At 36.2% G+C, this 23,463-nt stretch overlaps 1 protein-coding gene across 3 annotated transcripts; it reads right to left on the bottom strand.

Annotated features, from left to right (window-relative positions):
• Positions 1 to 1,341: 1,341 nt before the first annotated feature.
• MBIP (MAP3K12 binding inhibitory protein 1) lies at positions 1,342 to 21,864 on the bottom strand. 3 transcript variants are annotated; one of them, XM_081047961.1, is made up of 9 exons: positions 21,532 to 21,864; positions 17,753 to 17,872; positions 15,802 to 16,026; positions 15,617 to 15,713; positions 13,100 to 13,165; positions 12,704 to 12,856; positions 8,855 to 8,952; positions 2,930 to 2,968; positions 1,342 to 1,953 (listed from the first exon to the last, which is right to left on the bottom strand). In XM_081047961.1, exons 1-9 carry the CDS (start codon positions 21,658 to 21,660, stop codon positions 1,849 to 1,851), a joined length of 1,032 nt encoding a protein of 343 aa, XP_080904087.1. In that variant the 5' UTR covers positions 21,661 to 21,864; the 3' UTR covers positions 1,342 to 1,848. The 3 variants fall into 3 exon arrangements, with proteins under 3 accessions (XP_080904087.1, XP_080904086.1, XP_080904088.1); XM_081047960.1 differs by having other exon boundaries at positions 1,342 to 1,956; positions 21,532 to 21,741; XM_081047962.1 differs by lacking the exon at positions 15,802 to 16,026 and having other exon boundaries at positions 1,342 to 1,956; positions 21,532 to 21,863.
• Positions 21,865 to 23,463: the final 1,599 nt, after the last annotated feature.

The raw sequence follows: 23,463 nt of genomic DNA, 5'->3' as shown, positions 1-23,463 counted from the left end.
ATCACGGCATTTATTTAGGGGCAGACAAGTGACCTGTGTATAATCCTATTTCCTAGGTTTCTTGCCGGCCTCAATGTCATCCTCTTTTTCTAAGTGATCATTTTAATTGATGGTTTTCCTATTGTATTGCTGGTGTGATGGTAGTCAAGTGTGTCAATAACACCAGACAGAGGCATTCTGGCAGGATGGTGATTACAAGGACCAGGCAGTGGCAGGCATTTGTCGCTTTACCTAAAATACTGGAGCATGTTAGGCAAAACTATCTTGAAGGATGGTTTCTTCTAAAGAAACAGTGCTGTCAGTGGAATCGACCTAGTCCACATCCACTTCTTGAGCATGACTCCAAGTCCATTTTTTTACCAGGTGAATCCATTTGTAAGGCTTCCACAAATGGTTGTGCAAGGTGTGTGTACTCAGCATAGCCCAATGAAGAGGTTCCTGCCTTGTCACCCTGGCCACAGCTGACTGAGACCCCTGATCACACTGAGTGGCATTCAGTCTCTGATGGATTTGAAATAAGAAATACAAAGAAAAGTAAGCAGCAGTGTTCAACGGACTTGTGCAGTTGGTTCTACAGAGTTGGGTTCAGTTTGCACCATGGCAGCTCCAAGGCAGGAACAAGCCAAGGCTATGAAGACAGGGCTAATATGTCGCCCTGTGTGGGGAAGCAGAAATGGAGAGGCCTTCAGAGAAACCAGTTCAGAAAGAGAATAAAGCCAATACATAGATGATTATGTGTAAAAGAATGAGGAAGGAGGAGGGAAAGAGACAGGACAGCAGAAAACAAAGAGAATAGAGGGCAGAGACAACTAGACATAAAGAGAAACAGAGCCAGATGCAGGCAGAGAAATGAACTGCTAATGACTTTCCAGATACCACAATGTCCAGCTATGCAATTCAATTCTAGATTTCTGATTCTTTTTTTAACAACTCCTCTTTTACAAACTACTTTAGGTTGACTTGATTCTTGCAACCGAAAAATTCTGGACCTAAACACCTGTTCCTTGACTGTAGCTGTATCTTTTAAATGTTTAATTTGCAACTATGGAAATATATGTACTGCCTAACATAACTGGGCATTGTAAAAAGGTGAGGCTCTCAAGGGAGAGGGGCTGTAATTGGCTTGTAACATCTTAGCTATACTTTCCAAAGAGAGACTGGACTTTATACAGTAATAGCTAACATTTACTGAGTACTTCCATTGGGCCACTTCCAAAAGCTGTGATCTCACCTATTCTTCATGACAACCGTAGGTTCTGTTATTATCATTCCCATTTTACAGATAAGGAAATTAAGGCAAAGAGAGATTCATAAGTAACTTGCTCAAGGTGACACACTCAATAAGGTTATAAAGGTGAAATCTGTTTATTTACATTAAAATTGACATTTGAAAAAGAGTGTATGCATTCACTTCAAATTCATTTCAGTCAATAAATTTTTGTTGAATGCCTATTATGTACAAAGGACTGATTTAAACTAATAAACGGGTTAACATAGTTGTTACAAATATAAAGTCCTTTTAAATATCACTACTCAAAACAAACCTTCCTTCTGTGGTACACACATACACACAAAGATGTACTTTCAAGTTTTTTAATTTCCAAAACACCTCCTTTAAAACAGAAGGAAATAAATTATGACAATGCTATTTTCAATGCATTAACTATTTCAAAATTCACTGGAATGAATATCTGAAGATTACTTGCTGCAAGCTGGACTCATGTGAAAATAAACCTTGACCTCAGAGGGAAGTCTACGTTGATAAATATATATCCATGTGATTAACTGCAGCGTAAGTTACATACATGTATATACAAAAAGGAAAATGACAAGGATGAGAGGAGTTTTTCATGGGAGGTGATGAGTTGCCATGGATTCCGCTTCTCTTGATTTTCGGAGCAGGGCTTGCTTGAGAGCACTGATTTTCTCATCAAGTTCAGCTAGTGAATAGTTCTGCTATAAACAATAAGAACAATAAGCAAACAATAAGAAAATTGTCAAATAAGATTCTGAAGTATCTTAATATAAAGTGCTAAATGAACTATGAATATTTAATATATCCAAAAGCATGGTAAATGTCTTTTTTCCTCATGCGAATAATTTAAAAACTGAACTACGTATGTTGACTACATTATAAATTTAAAGGTATAAAATAGCAAGGTTTAAATATGTCTTTCTTTCTCTTTCCTAATGACTAAGCTCTCCTGGAACTTTTATACTTTGAAAGGATTGTAAAAAATTTTTTAAAAACTGATTATTCTCATAATCGATAGTTAAAAAAAAATTAAATTTTAGGATTGGCTTAAGTGCTTAAAATACGTGCAAATTCTCCTTTGTTGTATCAACTGCAACCAACTACCTTTCCTGGAAAGAATGGATACTCTCAAAAATTTACAATAAAAAAATAAGTAACATGCTACTCTTAAAAAAACAGACAAACCAAAATATTTTTAAAGTTCTTCCCTACTTGAAATTTATATTACCACCACTGAAGGCTAGCAAAACCTTATTAATTATGTTCCAACTAACTAAGGTAGTAGGACCCGGAATAAGAGTGGGCTGAAGTCAGCCTTTGCCAAACAGTCGTTTCTGACTTAGACACTGCTAATTAGTGGTATCTGCGAAAGGGGGTGGGGGGTGAGATTTAAATTACTTAGGCATTTATTATTTTTCAGCATGTTGTAACTGATATATCCTTCTACTAATAACTTTGAATACAGACTTTTATATTTATTAGGCCCATCTGAGTCATATCATGCCCCTAATATAAAATTATTTCTCTAATTCAAGTACATTTCATTTATGCTGCCCTTTTTTTAGTCCTAAATCCCAGGGTATGACCTAAAAAACCACCACAGGAGAAACTTTTATTAAGACATAAAACTGATCAAATTATTTCAGAAGCTAAAATGAAAATACAGTAACTTACTTGAGGTGGTTGAACTTTTCTTCTCTTTCCAGAAAAATTCTAGATGAAAAGTAAAAAAAAAAAAAAAAAAAAAAAAAAGTTAAGTATTCAATGCTTAGCAAATCTAAACAGTTTTCCTTTACAGAATACTAAACACAATATAAAGAACCCTGGCAGAAACAAAGCCCACAAACTCACCGAGCACTGTCAGAAACCAACGTGCACCTTCTAGTATTTTGGAAGTTACCCTCCACCGACGAGATTAACAGTGTAGTAACATCACAGCAACTTGCTGGTCCCTCGCTATACACACTTGCCCATTAAGTCTCAGCTTCTAAAGAGGCTGAGTATTTGTGGAAAGAGGTGCTCTGGGGGTTTTTCTTAGTTTCTTTTTTTATAATCTTTCCATCCCAGGATACAGAACAAATGAAAACAGCATTTGGAACAGCAGGCCAAGGGGTGAAAACACATACATACACACCCTTACCTGACTACACCGGACACTGGTTGTGCGAACACCTATGTACTGTTCCACTATGTCCCTTGGGAATGCAGCGCCCACCCCACTGGTCTTATCAGTGACTGGAAAGGGCATGGACCCAGTTCTGGTCAATGAGTAAGGCGAGGTCTGCTGGAAGTTAGCGGTGGAGCTGCTGAAAACACTTCCTCACTCCTAAGAGAAAACCCTCCAAGGATGCAGTTCCTCCGGACTCTGCTGTATCTGGATAGGACACCTGAAAGTACTACTGTCGTCCTGCCATCTACCTGAGGAACAAGCCAACACCAAGCAGAGCAGAGAGGGGAAAGAGCCCGATTCTTTGACAATCATGATTTAGCTGGGCTGCACTACCAGTGAATGTCCTCTTTTATAAGATAATTCCGTACTATTTAAGCCACGTTGAGTTTAAATTCCCACTATGTGAAGCTGACAACATTCTCACTGACACATTGCTGAACCTTTTAAACCCTGACCTAGTGAATTCTTTCTAGATTTTGTTCTTGGTTTCACAGAACCACAAGCTTTCAAAAGGCAAATGAGTGTATTAGTACATTTGACAAAGAAACTGTCAACGTAGGAGTCAAAATTTTCTCATGAACATTTCTGATAACCGAGATTTAGAAGAGAAAGTGAAAATTCCCATTTTCTTTTATGTCAAAGCTATTTCAAAAAATATTGAGGTATGCCTCTTATCAGTAGCGGGAAATCATCCAAATGTTGAAATTATTAAATATGGGGGGAAAACTGCTTATATAAATAAACATACTCCTTCCTTTGCCACACTGAGCTGGATATCTGTGATGAGGCCCCAGGGCAGGTAAGGGCTTAACGTTTAATTTGGTCACTGCTCAGTCTCTCGCCTTCCCCAAGAGGTGGCTTTTCAAACACCAAATGAAAATACACTTCCCCTTCTTTTCCAAACAGTTTAATCTATAAAATATTGATGGCTTCCATGTCATTGAGCAATCAGATTTTATTGTATCATGAAACTAAAGTGAGAAGTATCAGAATGAGAAGAGGAAGGACAGCAGGGGTTCAAAGACTTAGAAACAGTAAAACGTGGTCTTTGTGGGCTTATTTTAGATCTGAGCAGAATACTCTCACAAGCAGAACACTTAGAAACACATCTATTGTGGATACACTGGACTAGCTTTAAAATTTATTTTTTTTTAGGCATAAGGAAATCTCAGTTATAAAACATGGAAATTTTAACAAGTTTTGGTACCGGAGAGAAAATATTTGAGAGCACAGTGTACTAAATAAACAGATGGACGGAGATAATTTTAAAATTGTGTCTTCTCTCCTATTATTTTACCTTAGCAGGTGCATTTATAATACTCATGTCCTGATGAAAAGATGATTAAACACACATACACACGTCCAGAAAACCCATGCTCTAAGGAAATTCAGTGGTAAGAGGCCTCCTGCTGGAAAGGGCTACTGATTTTACAGGTGCAGTGTCTTAAAAGCTTCTTCTCTTCTAGTCCCACTGGCCTGATTCAGACCTTCATTTCTACCTGGTATGGACAATGATGTATTTCCTAAACTACTTTTTTTGACTCCACTCTCCCTCCAACTCACACTTCATAACGCCACCGGATAGGAACCTAAATTACAGGTTTCTTTCTCAATAACTTAATTGTGCTCCAAACACACTGGAACTGCAAACTGGTTACTGTGACCTCCTAAGCCCTCCAAAATGCATTTGCAATTTAATTTTCCAGCTGCATCCAGCTGCTCACCTCACGTTTTCAGCCAATTGTGCATGGCTGTGGCATGCAGCTGATTTAACCTTCAGCACTCTCCTCTCCGATACGTCCCTTTAAAACTAGTTGCCATCACAGACAGTTGTCTTACAGAGTTAAGACTCCCTTTAGTCCGTGCTTTGGAACAAAGTTAACATGCCATCAAAAGTCCAATAATTAACTATCAGCCAAGTCCTATCCCTTCATTCGCAATACTACATTCTACGTGTTCAAACATGAACGAGACAGTTCCTGCCCTTCAGAGGATCAAAAAATATGGTGTGAAAACTAGATGTGTAAACATATCATTATAAGTGATAAGTGCTATAAAATGAACAAAGTGCTGTGGAACATGTTATACTTACTGTTTTCAAGGGTCATAATTTAAAATCAGTAATTCTTTGGAGGTACACATAGGATTTTATCTTTTAAATGGCCTGTTAAGCGGTGCCCTTAAAATTTTAAAAACATTACTACTCAATCTTTCCATTGTTGAATGTGCAAAGTAAAGATCTTTAGAACTATTAGTGCAACAAATACGAATCTTTCTTGTAATTCCTGCTTTACATACATTAACTATTTTTAGTTTTATGTCTGTTTCATAAATGAAAAGAACTTTACATAACCTGGTTTTGCTTCATAAACAAAATACAGTTTACATCTTTTTTTCCTATTATGTTTTCCTTTTCATGTTGTGTTTCAGTGTTACCCACAATAATCAATCTCTACCCAACTGTAAGAGGTTTCTGTGTTTAGAATCCATTATGTGACTCTGGATTAAACACATTTCAACTAAAATCTTTTCAGAATATAAAACCATTTCTAATGAAAGTTCAATCCTTAAGAAATGTAATGGGCTCAACTATTCCTTATTTTCTAAACTTTGGAAGCTCGACTGTGCTACATATGTAGTCTTTTCTGTTCACTGTTGACAGATACGTAAAAGTATGCAATTGCCACGTGTGAGCTCCCAGCACCAGAGTGGTGAGAGTCATGAATAATGTGCTATGTCTTTTGCAAGAGTGTATTCAATTCCTCTCACGTGCGAGGACAATCCTAGAGCTGGTTCGATTCCAAGCAAGGAGTCGGGGTCCTAAAAATGGCACATTCATTCTATTACGGAAGCGTGAGTATGAAATCTTTCTCTATGGGCCTGTGCCATATATATTCATAGGCCTTGAGGCAGAGTCAATCTGAATGTTTAAACCTTTTCAGTGTTTCGCTCTTCCTTGTAGTTCACTATTAATTTGGATATGTCATTTCCAACAGTACTCCACAAGTGATCCTTCTAGTCAAACATACGTTTAATAGATTTGAGAATATTTTTTAAAAGCACTAGATTTATCACAGGAATGGCAACCTGACACATGCAGGCCCATCCTGTTTACATTTGTAATGCTTCCTATCCCTGCAGTTAGGTAGTCAGCAAGTTTCAGACCTCAGGCCTCTCGACAGTCTCAGTGTTCTTACCCACTCTGCTTTAACTATCACCTCTACACATACTCTCCCAATTGTCCACCTTGAAAAGCTTACCTCATACTTCTATCTGTATTTGACTTCAAATTCAGATTCCCCCCCCCAAATCTCTCTCCCTCCACATTTTCTTATTTCTATCAATGATAGTTATCATTTTTCCAACCAGAAACTGGACTCACTCTTGCTCTGCATCTCTCATTCCACATACAATCGATTATCAATATGTCAACATTTCTTTCCTACTGTCTCTTGCATTTATCTTTTCCAGTCTCACGCACATGTCCTTAGTTCGGGATCTCACTTCACATCTAAGCTAGTATCACACAGTTTCATTATTCTTAGTCTCTCCCTTTTCATCCATTTCCCAGGACGGTACTGATAAATCTTCTAAATATCACTTGCACAAGTCACTTCATTGCTCAAATGCTTTCAACAGCATTTAAACTTTAGATTCTTTAAACTCCTGGGGATAGCATTTAAGGTCCTCTATAATCTGATCACTTCTAGCTCTTTAACCGAACACCCTAAACATTCTATCCTGTGTACAATAGATCCCCCCAAACAAGATTATGATTGAAGGGCTTGTTCATTTGTTAACCAAGTTTAATAACAGGTATACGTTAAGCTTCTATAAATCAGAACCACAGAGAAGAGACAAATGATGGGGCAAAGTCTCACTGGAGACATCTAACGACCATGACACACTTTCCTATAAGATCACTTCTATTGTGAACAAGAATTATATTAACAAGGTATGAAATTGAATTAGAAAAATAACCTGCCTAGGGATTACTTAATGAAGACAGCTTGAATGGGAAAAACTTATGGTAGATTGTGAAAAGGCATAACACCTTTATGAAGTTTTCTAGGAAGATACACTCAAACATTAATCATAGAAGTGGAAAGACCTTTGTAATTGTAGTTCAACCAACAAATTTCTCAAATTAAGACAAATGAAAGCTAGAGGAACTGTGTGACTTATCCACATTTATACAGCTACTTCATAGATGGTTTCTGAAACGCAATGATTGCTGACATTTACTGAGCTTTTACCATGGGCTAGGTGGGTGCCAGGCGCTCTGCTTGACTGATGTTCTCTCATTTAATCTTTGCTTTAGCCCTTAGTAAACCCCATTTTACATTTGAGGGAAGTAAATCACTAAAACTCTTCCTCTAAATTTCTGATCTTCAGGATTCACTGCTCACTTTTATTATGTGACCTGCCTTCATCTGGAAATACTTCTTTTCTGTACCTCACACTTTGATACCAATTTAAGACGTTAGAAAGACTGCTGCTATACCTAAAATAATTTTATTTTCACCAGACTTATAATGATCCATGCTAATATGAGCTATTTTATATAATTTTTCAGAAACAGGAGTTTTAGAAAAAATTTCCCTAAAAATTTAGTGAACTTAAAATTTTTGTTCACTTTTACATTATTTTAGTTTCTTAGATGGCGCTGCTTTTAAAAAAAACAACAACACACAATAAGACAAGAAAACCGACCTCAGAAAATGCAGGTGTTATGTATAATCACCCCAGAAAACTGAGGAAAATAACACAATGAACTCAGGGTCACCTGTCCAAAACATGCTGCTGTGACAAAGAAGATACATATCAGCACAACATTGTTTCTTATTCTCCTGGGAAAAGAGATAAGAATGACTGAATGAATGAGTGAATAAATAAATGCTAGAGTTGGGTAATTAGATCAATATAGACTAGTCTTTCCAATAGTCTGATGGTTAAGGTAAAGGAAAAGGCAGGGTGGCAGACTGAGGTGTTTGTTTGTTTGTTTGTATGGGGGAGAAATGTAAAAATGTACAGACTGAGGGACGGTATGTATGTATGAGGAGTGAGCGAGCGGATTAGAGAGATAGCAGGAAAATTGATAGCAGGGTCCCCGAAGAAGCCTGTTTCACAGGACAGCAAGGTCAGTGACAGGATGGATCACTATCCAGACTGACTTATTATGCCATGAAAATGGCTTAAGTTTGAGAATCTGGGTAACGTACAATAAAAGTATCCCTTTTTTAAAAATTATAAGTCTATAATACAATATTCAGAATCACAATTTTTAAAGAACTAGGTAAGCTGCTACATATGTTCATTCATCTGACTTATTGTTTCGCATATAGCAGATCAAGGAGTAAATTGTTATACGATGAAGAATCTTAAAATAAAATAACACTTACTTATTTTTAAAAGATACTTATACTTACTACAGATTGAAAATACTCAGGAGAGATGCCTTCCAATTCAAGGATTTTATCCTCAAGTTTTTTAATCCTCTGATAAATGTCTCTTGGCACTGGACCACCTAAACAAATTAAAAACATTCTGAGATACTACTGAATAATTCTTACAATTTTTATTCTTAAAATACCAATGCAAAGGAGTGGGAAATATTTAAACTTAAAAAAATAAATGTATAAGAGTACATTAGAATGAAATCCTTACCTCGCATTTTCATATTATACACTATGGGACATATTATACTACACCTCTCCCCAAGCCCCATTTACGCTTCCTATATTGTTAGGAGTTTTAAGTTAAATTCACTTCACAAGATATTGAATAGTTCCTGCATAGAATAATTTGTATTTCTGACAGACTTTAGCAGTTACTTAGGAGGAGAAAAATACAGTTACAATTGACAGTTCGATTCAGTGGTTACAGTATGTCATATCATTTTCAATTTATATTTCTCCCTATATGCTATGTTTTCTCCTTTAACCTAGGACATTAAAGAGGAACTTTACCATGTTTCTTAGCTAACAAACTTTCTAGAGCAGCGGATGGGATATTAAGGTTACTCAAATGTTAAGGTTATGGTTATATTCCCAATGCTTTCATTTCTCAGCACCTCCAATGTGCTCATTCTGGCCCAGACCATCATATCTCCCTGGATTATCTCAACTTCCAAACTCATCTCGTTTCTGCCTTGCTCCCATAGTCTATTCCCAACACAGAAGCCAGCGATCCTTTTAAAATGTAAGTCAGATGGCATCACTTCTCTGCTCACAACCTTCCAATACCTTCACAGCTGACTCAGATTCAAACCCATAGCCTTTCTCATTGTCTACAAGGTCCTACACAATTTGGACATTCTTCCCACACTCACATCATTCCAGCCACTTGTTCCTTTCTTCTGGTACTCAACGAGGCCAAATACCATCAGTTTTACAACTGCTGATTCCCTCTACCTCCACATTCACCAGGCCTGCTCTCACCAACTTCAGTTCTTGGTTCAAAAGTTACCCTATCTTTAAGGCCTTTTCTAACCACTCTTTAAAAAACACCAGTGCCGACAACTACCACCCGACTACCTTTATATTTTATATATTGCCGGTTTCGCTTCTCTAAGCTCCAAAGGGCACAATCTGTTTCATTCACTGGGTCTGGCTGTGCAGCCTGTGTACTGCACAAGCCTGGGAAGCAGCGCTTCATCGGCTACACAGGTGCTCGGTATTTACTGACTTAATGAACACATGATTAGACAATCATTTATACAATTAAAGACTGGCAAATTTTCATATAAAAAGTATTAACCTGTTAAATATAAAAACTAGAAATAGTTTAGAATGATTTTATCTTAGGATCCTGGTTGTTGTTGTTCTTGAATAAGGTAAAATGAACGTTATTCATTTGACTTTGCTCTTGCTCTCCCTTGACCTAGAATGTCCTCTGCTTCACTACTGTACTTTTCAAGTGCAAATTCAAGTTTCACTGGGTCAATAAAGCATGGCCTGAATCTCTTCCTATGGAGGTTCCCTGTGCCCCCACCATGCCTTTCCTCTACAGCCCCTTTAACATTCCATCAACAATTAATCCGTCTTCTCCCAAACAGATCATAAAGTCCTTGAAGCCAGGGACTAGGACATCATCTCAGGATCCCATGTGTCTAAAACAGTGTTGGCACACAGCAGGCATTGAACAGATATTTTTCAAAATTAACTACTTGATACTACCATGTTTCCCCAAAAATAAGACCTAGCCAGACCATCAGCTCTAATGCGTCTTTTGGAGCAAAAATTAATTTAAGGACGGGTCTTATATTATACTATATAAGACCCAGTCTTATATCATAGTAAAATAAGACCGGGTCTTATAATTAGAATGAAATCCTTACCTCACATTATATAAGACCCGGTCTTATATTATTGTTTGCTCCAAAAGACGCATTAGAGCTGATGGTCCGGCTAGGTCTTATTTTTGGGGAAACACAGTATTAGAGTTAATAAACCAGTCAATCCTTTTATACATTTGTATTTTAAATTCATCGAGTTCTGGGGGAGGGGATTAATTTTAATGCTAATCTCTTACTCCTCTGGAAGATTTACTCCTCTTATTTTCTTCTACCTCCATCCAACAAATACTCCAGCTAGGGTGGACTCAGAAATTCCCTGAACTATATTTATTTTGTGACTGTGCTTTTTGCAGATGTTGTTCCCTTTTTTTGGAATGTTTTGCTCCTGCCTACTGAAAAATTCTTACTAACCCTTCAAGGGCTCCAATTCACCGGGACATCCCTTGACCTCCCCTGAGAGAGCTGAACACTAACTTTGTGTCCCCAACTGTATTTTGCACATGTCTGAAAAGAAAATGAGCAATCGTTCCTTCAATGAACACGAGAATACCTGTTTTGTGCCAGGAACTGCACTGGGTACACAGTAATGAAAATGGCAGTTTGCTCTCCTAGACCTTACTATATCTAGCAGGGGAGACAGATATTAAACAAACTTAAAGGAGAGCAGGAAATACCAGGTGCTATGAGACTATATAAAAGGAAAATCCACACCAGTGTGAGATCAGGAGGGGAAAGCATGGGCAGGAGAAAAAGCCGGGGAAAAGGCCCTAGGACAGCAAAATGAGTGGGAAGCGTGGGAAGCCCAGAGATGTGGCTGAAACTATAGATGATCATGCTATTTAATATTACAACTTTTCCCATCCCAATATCGTTTCCCCTCTCTTGATCAAGCTGCTTTTATCCACAGCCCTTCTCTCCTGGTGTGGCATATAATTTATGTAGTAGAATTTTTGTTCACATATATTCTCAGTGCCTAGAACAGTACCTGGCTTATAGTAGGAACTTAATACCTATTCATGAAATGAATGAATAAGTACTAAGTTTGGTATGCATATAAGGACAACAGAAAACCACTGACGAATTTTTAGCTGGGGAGTAGCAAGCTCAAATATGAGCTTTAGAAACAGCAATTTGGCTGCAGGATAGAGAATTGATCTCAAGGAGGAATTCCAATACCAAAGTGACCAGTTAACATCCTTCTAAGGCAGATAACAGTGACTTAAACTAGAGTAGGAGCTGTGCGGATTGACAGAAGTGGATAGATTTAAGAGATATTTTGAAGACAGAATCAACAGGATCTGGTGACTAAACGGGGAAGGAGACTCAGGTTTTGCAATGCAGTTAAGATTTAGGTTTATTTCTAGCTGTCACTTACTACCTTGGACATGCTGCTTCAGTTATCTGAACTTCAGTTTCTTTCTATAACAATAACTGCACCAACACCTCACAAGGGCACTATTAAATATTAAGGGAGCTGACACAGGCATACTTTCAGAGTGACTGACACTTAGTGTTATTCAGTAAATGCTAGCTCACGTCCCCTATGGCATTTATTTATACATATGCTTATCCTTACTGCAAGATCCTTGAGGACTATGATCCCATTTATCAATACCTTTTACCTGGCACAGTGGGTGATAAGAATGAGAGATGGTCATGCTTACATTATGAAACTGATGGCAGGAAAAAGACTATATTAGTTTTCAGCTCTGACTTAAATAAACTGAGAGAGTCAGGATCTATTTGGAACCTGTTCCCATTCAACTAACACTCTCAAATTGGTGAGAAGTGTAAAAGGAAGAAGAGCATAAACACAAGAAGTACAAATTCCTTGAGAGCAGGGACAGTATTTTTTCACTTTTGTATCAACCAGGACAATGTTTTGTACATGAGAGGTGCTCAATGACAATTGGGCGATGGCATGAATGGGAATTTCTTTAACCACTTGCAAAGGTACATTATGGGGCACTGCCAAGCTTACCTGTCTGCAGTCGCAAGTGAGCCTCGATATTTTGTAGTCGTTCTTCTACAGCCTGATTACCACAATCTCGCAGCATGCTGTTAGCTTTATGAGCGGACCCTGGAATTCCTTCAGGTCTAGTCTGCGGTCCATATGTATTCACAACTCTAGAAACTAAGTTAAGAGACTTTTGAGCCTATTAAACTTTTTCTAAAACCAGAAATTCTCTGTCCCTAACAGTGCTTTATATATTTTTCATAAAGACCGTCTAACTACAAACACAAGTATGAAGAAAGGCAAGATGTTTTGTTTTAAAATAAACAAAATTTAGATAGGAAAATGATTTCTATTCCATTTTGTTTACAATCTAGAATAAACTTCTGTCAGTGATAAAGATATTATGTCGTGGATACTTACCTTTTACATGACTTTTAAATCCGGGGTAAGGGGTAAAAACGGCATCAGTTCTTGCACAACTATTTTCTAAGGAGAATTTAGATGAGTATAAGTATATTCTTAACTTCAAATATATGAGATTTTGATAAACTTCCAATAATTCATATTAGTTAACATGTTACTCATAATGAAAATATAATGTTAAGTAAAAGTAATTAAATTACCATCACATATAGAATAAAATTTAGTGATCTTTACCCTCTAAAATTAATAATATCTAATCTTATCTAATTTTCAGATTTATACATAAAAAAGTCAACAGTCAGTGGCAAAATTTAACATAGTTTTTAAACAATACCAATATTGTTAAAAACCGTCTGGGCATTTGGAGAAAAAATTTATATAGTATAGAGAATATTTTAATTCTAAGTCAGAGACATTATTCACTTTATTTCATCATAGAAATAGAACTCATTATTTTTACTGAAACATCTTTTTAAAAAAATACAGCATTTTTTATATTACTGATCAAATTAGTGAACATCTAATAAAAAGGATTTTACATTTAAAACCTACTTATTTCAGAACTCTACACAAAAAAGACTTTGAAACCTCAAGTATAACATACTTTTCCACTTTACCTAGGTTTCCAATGCTCATTTAAAAAAATTCCTAATCACAAAAGCCATCTATTTCTTTTTAGACTGCCCCTTTGGAAAAATGCAATTTTAGGAAAGATACCTTGTGAAAATTTGTTCCCATTTTTTTTAAGCTGAAAAGCATAGTTTCTTACAAATTAGGTATCAACAAATAAATTAAAAATGAAAGGGGAATATTGGAAAGATGTTAACATAATAAACATCAAATATTATAAATTAATATTTTAAATATTAAGTAAAACCATGCATTGCAGTAAATTTCCTGAAAAATTCCCCTTATAATAAAAAATGGATAGTAAAAGAGATACTGAAAAGAAAATTCTTTTTCTCAATAGAATTTGAGTTTTAAAAAAATCCACTGTTTATATTTAAATCAAATTGAGAAGCATTTAAAGGAACACACTAACACATTACAATAATACATTTGCATTTTTTTAGCGTGTTTCCTTAATAGTTCTGCTGATAAATCGAACTGTGGGAATAAAATGCCAAATTCACTTATCTTTTATATAGATACTAGACAGTCATTTTCTTTTTCTTTCTTTTTGTTTTGAGACACCTCAAAATATGTTTAAAGGGCCATCACTTCTCCATTCCCTTTCTACCATTTGATGGGGCTAAGGGTTAAAAAAAGAAGCTATCATCCATTTTGGAGCTCTATTCCAAATATATAGATTAACTGACCCCTTCAGCATGGTGTGAAGGCACTGAATGTATGAGTGCTAGGAACTCTCCACAGCAATTCTGGCTAGCACTGTTTTGAGTCGCCAAGGAGTTGAATGGGGCCAAGGAATCCTGCTGAGCATTTGAATTCTTGTCAATTTCTATCCCCTGGTGGTTTATAATAATAGAGTTAGCAGGGAGAGCAGAGGAATAACATTAGTGACACATGTGCTTGCTCCCGCAACAAACCCTTTCTCATGGGCTGCTTGCAGCTGGATTGTAGTACCTGAGATTTGCTGCTGTCGCACCTGTTTTGAGAAGCTGATAGGAAAATATATCAAATCTAGATATATGCATATATAATGTTAATGGTAAAAGAGGATGACTAGGACCCAACTTGAGCCTGTATTATTTCTTTATTAAAAGAATCAGTGTACCAATGTGATAAGAGTCAATTATAAGTTCATTTGACAATTTTATATTCATAAAAATTAGCCACGATATTAGTTCATTCTAACTAGGAACTCTTCTCCATAATTTTTATAAAACTACTTGTTCTGATTATTCCTATAATGCCCGAGTGATTGATGCCAGTGCTTTGCAATAGTTTGTATTCTGCAGCATACCTGCAGATCTGTAAATATACTATAGCATCAAGTGGGGAGGAAAGAAGAATCTAGTGAAAAACAGCAAATGTATGCACTCTGAGAGAAAGGGAAAAGCATAAGCACCATAGCCTTCGTGACAAATTGGTTTTATCATGACATAAAACATTTCAAACAGCTCAGAAGTAGAGAGAAAACTGCTCCCTCTTGAGGAGTATTAACTTTACTAAGTTCGCTTTATGTTTTAACACCATAATTTTGTAAGTACATTTACAGGCATGCAATTAATATAGTTTAGTTCCTTTTTATTAGTGAGACAGTACAACCTTACCCCCACACTTCATTCCCTAAAAGAACTTTAAAACAATCTTTTCACCTGTGGTAAACATTAGTCTTTTATGTTAACATTTATTTGATATCTGAGTAACCAAAATGAAAACCATTTTGCAATACAGTCTATTATTAAACAGGAAATTCTGCTGCCTTAGTTTCTAAATAAATCTGTGAAATAGTGTTCTTAATGTTATTAATATTAAAAAACAAACGTAAGCTCAGAGCAACTGTAAAAACTCTTATTAAAATCTTATGAAATTAACTTCTTCGGTAGTTACCTTGATTACAATCAATTACATTGCAAAATTCCCTGACGTTGTTTTCATTGATTTCAGCTTGCTTTCTTTCAATAAATGCAGATATTCGTCTGTCAATCTACAAACAATAAGTTTAAATGCATGTTTAAACAATTCAAACATAATATTTTGAAAATAATAACCCTCCCCCCCCAAAAAAACCTTACTTCTGCTTTTCCAGCCTTTATTTGAACTACTTCTGGATCAAAATGGATCTGTGTCTTTTTCACATCTCCTAAATCACAATCTTTGTGCTTTTCTTCCTCTTGTAGGTCTCCAACTGGAAATTTGGCATTTACTTCATTCTTGTTCCCTGTTTCTGTTTTTCCTATGTCTTCAACAACAGCTGTATTCTCCTCTTTAATCAGAGGCTGAAGTTTTGCTAAAAAAGGCTAAGAAGAACACAATTCCACCTTCTGGGGTTCAAACTGATCAAAATTGATTACACGTTTAACATATTTATATAAATTTCTGCTAAGTAAATGCAACATTTAATATCAATTAGTTAAATATAAAAAGTTGGCCTATCAGCATGCATAGATCGGCCCACACGTGTTTGCTGTTCTCTGCTACTGTGACCATTATCTTTTGTTATAAATCTGTTTTTTTGGAAAAAAAAAAAGGCAAGAGAAAGAAAACCTGAGGAAATTTTAAATTTTCTTTGAGGGAGTCATTCTGTCATTCATCTTTTATTTTGTGCCAAATCAAAGCCTTAGCCTCTGGCACCAACGCCACTTAATTAACATGTCATTCAAATGCCTCCTCAGAACACTAAGGCTTAGTATTTTTCCTCCTTAACATGAGAGCCAGTGCTCTCACTCAGCAAAGCCCTGCATTATCACTATATCACCGGAGAATCTCCACTTGAAACTGCAGTTGGCCAAAGTGAATGAGAGAGCATAGACATGAAATATATAGGTGTTATGCTGAATGAACACTCAGGCTTTTCCTGACATGGCAGGATATCTTCTTGGGTTATGAAATCAAATTTTTAAAAAGAAAATGAATAAGGAAAAAGAAAAACCTATCAAGAGCCATAGCTGAAAAGAGATGCCTATCACTCTACTAGAGGGGCAAAAACCCTGCGGTATAATATACATTGTATTACCCATTTCCCCATCACAATTAGGCCTCAGTTGAGTTCCACAGCTCATTGCTTCTGCCCTTTCAAACTAGGGATAACTACACTTTTAACATGAAAGAGTTAAAATTTCCCAAAGTCACTGAACAGAGGGCTAAAAATTAATATCTACTCCATTAGTCAAAACACACCAACACTTGTCAAGGTTTCAATTATTTTTCACACCAACTATTTTGCTTCCATTGCTTGCTATACCAAATACTCTTCTGAAAGACCTTACATCTTAATAGGAGTAAAGTGACCAATCCAAACAGTTCTTCCAGTTACTTTTTTGACACGTCATATTTTATATTTCAATTAGAGATAAACTGCAAACTAACAAATTAGACATGACAATTGGAAACAAGGTCATACTGTTCAGTTATTGAACTGATATACTTAAAAAATAGCAATACTATTAATAAAAATTCAATGTTAACTTCTAATATAAAGTATGAGTTATTCAAACTGTTAAGACAAAGATAAAATAGTGACTGGCTACTTTCTAAGATGAGACATTAATGTCACAGAAATTACTTTCTTTTTAAAAACTATGCTGAAACTGTTTAATTGCAATAGACACTCCAGGATGTGTCATGCTGGGATAATGCCACTTCTTGAACCACTGAAAGCACTCCATGAGCCTCCAAACTCACCCAAGGCATGGAATCATTATCATAGCATGACACACACCTGCCGTGTCTTATTGCTTAATTATAACCCACCATAGATGCAACTGTATTGAATTTTTAGTGCAAGTCGAGAATTGAATAGAATTGCATTCATTCAATCTTCATACTCTCATCGGCCTGTATTCCTATAACTGTCCTGATCTCTATGCAAATTGACAGATTTGGATCCAATCTGGCTGAAGTAATCTTTTATTAATACTATTAATACAGTGTTAAGACAGAACTGACAAATACTCCAGCTTATAATTTCAACTATAATTAATAACTATTCTCAGTACCAAGTTAACATTTTTAACAAGAATTTACCTGTAAATATAAAACGTGTTGCTCAAGTGCACTAAAGAGCAAAGCAGGCTGGAATGCCGAGAGGCTCTGGAGCTTGTTCCAATCGATTGTAATTTTCACCACATCGTCTCTGAGGTTAAGCTTCAAAGGGGCAAACCAGCAACATCACAAAAATTACACGATTAAGCCTTATATATGGGATTGTCACCAAAAAAACAAAAGATTTCTACAGAGTAACATGCCTATTTAGCTCAAACTTATCACGTTTTTAATGATATATTAAAATGGTTTACCTAGCTACCATTTTAAAAGGTCAAGAAAGCTGCAATTTTCATTAAAAAATAATAGAATGACATCTCATTCTAATTCTATTCTTGGGTCTGTGTAATGGGACCATCTTAGAGATGAAACCACCCACAAAAGATGAAAAGGTGAGGCTTTTCTGATACTTCAATATCTAAAAACCTTTCATGGAGGCCAAGATAGGCTTGCCCTATTCAGAATCCTACTTTTAGCTCAGAGCATTAAACAGAGGGGGCAGGCACATTTATATAAGTTGTGATATACACATTTCTTTTTGTTAACATGTACATTGATATATAACTGAAATAGATCATTACTTTGATATGTTCTGAATCACATTTTATTGTTTTCAACTTTAGTCAATTAAAAATAATTTAAAAATCAATATTATCATACATATGATAAAGTCTAGGGGTAAGTGGCAACATGTTTATTAAACTATTATTTAGCTGTAGAAATCTGAAATTGGAAAACAAATATTTTTTCACAATAGTGAAATAAATGGCCAGAGACTGGATGAAATAGCCAGATCTTTTGCTAAATAGTATTTTCTAGTAAAATGTGAGGGCTCATTATATGAAAATTTCTCAGAAGTTAGCTATATGTGACCTATTTTAATAAATTATCAAGAACCTGAATATAAAATGTCAAAATCAATGAAAATTTTAGAAGGAAACCCTCTATCTCTAGTCTTTCGCGTGAATAAAAGTGAACCACCATAAACTTTTCTAGGGACATGTGTTTATGACATACTATAAGGATAAATACTGCATAGTATGGTCAAGTTAACAACTATATTTTTTTTAGAAATCATTTATTAAAAATTAGTCATGTTTTCTACAAAATAAAATGTTACATTAGTTCAAATACAGATCTTATGAGTTGTGATTATATTAAAAGAAAAAGATGAATAACTGTACAAAGAACCAAAGAGATCCAAAGTTACCAAAAACAAAGCACTAAACTGAATAAATACTATATGACAGAAATTTACCACTCTTTAAACATGAGACCAGAAACATTTAAAGTCCATATTAGACAAGTATAAAGAAAAAGGGAGTTTTGTGTAGGCCGCACTGGCCAAGATTAGTTTACAGTAACTATAGTTTTACATTAAGATTGCCACATTAATCTTAATTTATGTTACTTAATGACTATAAAGCCTTTGAAAGACAATTTATGTTATGTATGGAAGTAAACTATTACTGTACTTTTACAATCCTCAAAGAGATCTATAGTGGATTACATAAATTTATGAATATGGTTTGGGAATAAAACAGGCAAATCCAGAAGCAAAGCAAAGCATCAAATTTTCTAGAGAAAACAGTACTTTACAGAAAATAAATCTGTGTTTGGATCATAATCTCACTTCAATTCAGGAGAATCACGTAAGCTTTCAAGTGCGAGTAAAGATACTTGGTCTTTTAAGAAAACTATACAATAATGTCACAAATTAACTTTAAAACTATCCCAATACATCCAACTATTCATTCAACAAATTCCCTACTAGTAATAAGAATTCTATGCATTTTTACCCTATAGAACTTGCAATTGTAAATCACTCACTCAAAAATGTATTAGTCTGCCAATAATATGGACCATTTAAATATGCACTTTCAGTAAAAACTTTATTAAATTAATATGAAAATCCAAGCTAAAAATAAATAATTCTTTAGCTTGGTAAAATGGGCCATCCATCCAGAGGCAAGCAAAAACGTTAACATCAGTACATTTGAAATCGGGATAGAAAATAGTTTTTAACATTCAATTTTATGTCTGCTACGAAAGAGAGCCAATAATACAATGATACTTACTATACAGAATAAACTTAGGTCTATTAGAACATACATTTTTAAAAACTTGTTGCAAAAGGAAACAGTGATTTCCTCTGGTTTCCATTCTTATCTTTAAACAAGACATCTCAAGATATAAAGAATATTACCAAAATGGTTAGCATTTAATTGATGAGACACTCTTTTTTTATACCTTATAGATGGTCCCTTCACTGTGTCAAGTAAACTTGCCAAATATTTACTCTATACACTTTTGACAGTTGACATAAGTAAATTTTAATCACATCTTTACTTCTACGTATAGAATATTTGAATGTTTAAAAAATTTAAATGACTTAAAAATTTAGTATGCAAAATATTTCAAAAGGAATGTTTAAATTATTTCTTAACATTACTATTTTTTTAATCTCATCACTAAAAATAAACAAAACAACCCTGTAAATTAGAGGTGAGCATAAACTTTTTCATCTTGATATTAGACTGTAAATTCCAATGTCCATGCCACAAAACGTTCTCCAACTTTTAAACTTCTATAGTTTGGGGTCTTAAGACTGAAATATTAATGTCTTCAAGTCTTTAAAAATAATTTTTTTTTAGGTCCATGGCAAACAACTGAGTTACAACTTTTAGCTGATTCTATTGGTAATCATCTCATTACACTAAACTTAGTAATGCTCTGTGTTAAGTCACGATAAACATAACAGGATTTTTAAAAAATTGATTCCCCATCCACCCAAGGCTTTTAGAAATAATTTTCACAAATCAGACAAATCAGACAAACGCTCTATTTTCATAAAGGAAGTTAACATTATCTTAGACACAAATGCCTCCTGTACCTTCTATATGCACTAGTACCAGCCCCATAACAAACTATAGCTAGAAAATATTTCGTCTGATAGGAGAAAATATTTCCTTTTTAAAAGCAGACAAGTTGTCTCTCCTTTAAAATTTGCTTTGCATTTTACATCATGAAACGACACAGTAACTTGATTAGAATAGGGTACGCAGTACTTTTACTTAAACTCAATTTTATCACATTTCTGCAAAAGCGACTTATCAGCCAGTTAAACTACTTATTAGTTAAACAAGAGGTCTGAGGTCAACAGTATCCACCACGAATAACTCATCAAACTTTTTGCTAATAGTATTTTAGATTAATTTTATTTTCCTCCCCGTTGAAGGGCAGAAGATGCACACAACGGCCAAAAGGAAAAAAGAAATAAACAAAATCAAGTGACTCATAAGAGCAAATTACCCGAAAGAGGCGGAGAGAGAGCTTTTCCAGAAATCTCAGGCCGTACTAACCTATGAATTTCGATAATGACTGAACTGCAGGAAACGGGCTCCTAAGCGCCAGGCGCCTCCCAAACCCTCAAAGAAGCTTTTCCCTGAACCCGCATTCATTCTCTCCAAGCCTCCTCCTCTTGGAGCCAGGTTTTGACTTACACTATCCTCACTCACTCCTGGGGAGAAGATTTGCAGGGAAATCGAGTCTGCAACCGGTCCTGAACTAAGTCCGTGCGGCAGCCTCACTCCGAACCGGCGGCTGCGCGCGGGCTCCTCCCCCGGCCTCAGCTCCTCGGGCCTCCGCTACTGGGGCCGGGGTCCCAGCTAGGCCTCCACTGCCCCCGCCTCCGCTAGAGAAAAGAAGGGGGGAAGGGCCGGATGGTTCCCATACCCCCAGTCCCACAGGCCATCACTCACTTGTCCAGCCAGGGTATGCAGGGAGCGAAAGATTTCACAGAGCACCTCTAGGGAGATGCTGGGGCTGCAGCTCTGTTCCAGGCTCCTATCACCGGTGCTCGGGCGACCAAGCTCAGCGGCAGCAGCCATGACACCTTCGCAGGCCGCCCCCACCACCGCCACCGAGCTGAGCTCAAAACCCCACCCCTCCCTCTTCGGCTTTGGTCGCTCCGCGATGATGTAAAAACACTGCGTCTAGTTTAGAGCGGAACTTTGAGGTCCCACCCTTTCTCTGTGACTGACAAGCACATGCACCAATCAGATGCAGCTATACCTTTTCACCGCGGACGGGGAGCGGGTAATTAATTGCCCACCTGCCAAGGCCAGGAGGGACACGCTCTTTGGGGATGGTGGTTGGAATCGTGGTCCGTTGAGGGCATCGTGAAGTCTTTCTTGACTCTTACATGTTGCTTATGAGTGTTGGTAAGAGGAAACTTACAGTTAAATGGAAGAATTGTAGTCCCAAATTACAAGTAGAAATTTTAACATGGCGCTGTGGAGTGGTCGGGGGAAAGGTCGCTGGTCAGGGATGCAGTGGTGCCTGCCCCACACGTATTTCTAAACATTGAAAAACTCTTTCACACAGAATGGGCGTATTTTGAGAGAACGTTTTCATCACCGCAAGATTTTTAAAAACTTACACAGATTAACGTCACTACTTTTTCATGCGAGTGAGAGGAGGATGTAAAAACAATGCTCTATTATGCCTCATTCACTATCAAGGGAAGGATAGTTGAAATCTGCGAAATAATTATGTAAAGTTTTAAAACTTTAAATAAAGTGCATCAGTTGCTAGTCTCTGGCTGTTATGGTAGAGACGTTCACCCTAAAACTTTCAAAGAAGTGAAACACTGTCAAGATAATTCCAACAGGATTTCAACCCAAATAATTGCGTGCAACACAATCTTTGATATTAGAAGGAAGACAAATCCGAATTGAAATTTGACAAAGTATTATTTATTAAAAGATATTTGAAGGACTTTGTATCCCATAATCAGAGTCTAACATATATTTTTTAATTTAGTTGTCCAACTGAAGAAAAAAAACAAGTGTTAGGGGAAGTTCTAGTGTTCAGCTGTATTCAAAAACAGTTAAAAATAAACATTAACAGTTTAGAGAAAAGGGACGAGGCATTTAAAATTCTTAATTCTGAGAGTCTAATGAATTTACAGGAGAGGAAGTCAAGGTGGAAACTTGCACAATGTGTAGTCTTCAGTTTTAGAGTATGGTGAATGAAAGGGGAGGAATAAGCCATCGAGGAACTGGGATAAGGGCAGTGGGGATGAAAGAACTCCCTTGACCTGTGTCTAAGGAGCCTCTTAATTAGGCTTTCATTTCTAAAGATCTCTGGGCTTGACAGGATCTTGAGAAATCTTGTCTGTTCCCTTGTTCCTAGCGAGACAGACAGTTTATAATCTAGCCTATGTCTAGAGACATCCAGAAAAAGATTTCACAATACTATCTAATCCCAAATTGAGCAACCTTATATCATTCAAGCCACCCATCCCCAAATCTAACCTAAAGTCATGATTCCTTGCACAGTTAGTGTATTTTCTTTGCCTCTGCTTCTCTTTAGTTAGGGGAGAATAATTGTCATTGGTTAACAAGAAGTTTTTGTTTTACAACAAATTAGCAACCAGTTTCAGATCATTTGTTTTCATCTAGGTGTAAAGTTTTGTGGGATTACCCCCCCGCAATATTCAGCACACTGGTATGAAATCCATTTGAGAACACGTTTTGTAAATTACAAGAATACTATCTTTAATAAATAAGGCACTTCTCATTCCTTTCTTTGCCATCACTGAGTTTGAAATTTCAAGTTTTACTTCCTTTAATTCCTAATATAGAACTAATTGATGGCCATTTGATTTCTACACAGGTTTACCCCGATAT

This window comes from Rhinolophus hipposideros (assembly GCF_964194185.1).
Source record: "Rhinolophus hipposideros genome assembly, chromosome: 5".
In the NCBI taxonomy this organism is placed as follows: Eukaryota; Metazoa; Chordata; class Mammalia; order Chiroptera; family Rhinolophidae; genus Rhinolophus; species Rhinolophus hipposideros.
The sequence above is the reverse complement of the archived record's forward strand: the minus strand, read 5'-3'. Positions and strand labels throughout refer to the sequence as shown.

Bases quoted from the DNA above. Each gene is read 5' to 3' on its own strand.
- MBIP (XM_081047960.1), bottom strand. From the start codon at position 21,660: ATGGCTGCTGCCGCTGAGCTTGGTCGCCCGAGCACCGGTGATAGGAGC. The intron at 16,027-17,752 runs GTAAATTCTTGT...TGTTCTTCTTAG, and splicing joins AACACGTTTTATATTTACAG to CCTTTTTTAGCAAAACTTCA. The intron at 1,957-2,929 runs GTAAGTTACTGT...TATTGTTTATAG, and splicing joins GAAAAGTTCAACCACCTCAA to CAGAACTATTCACTAGCTGA.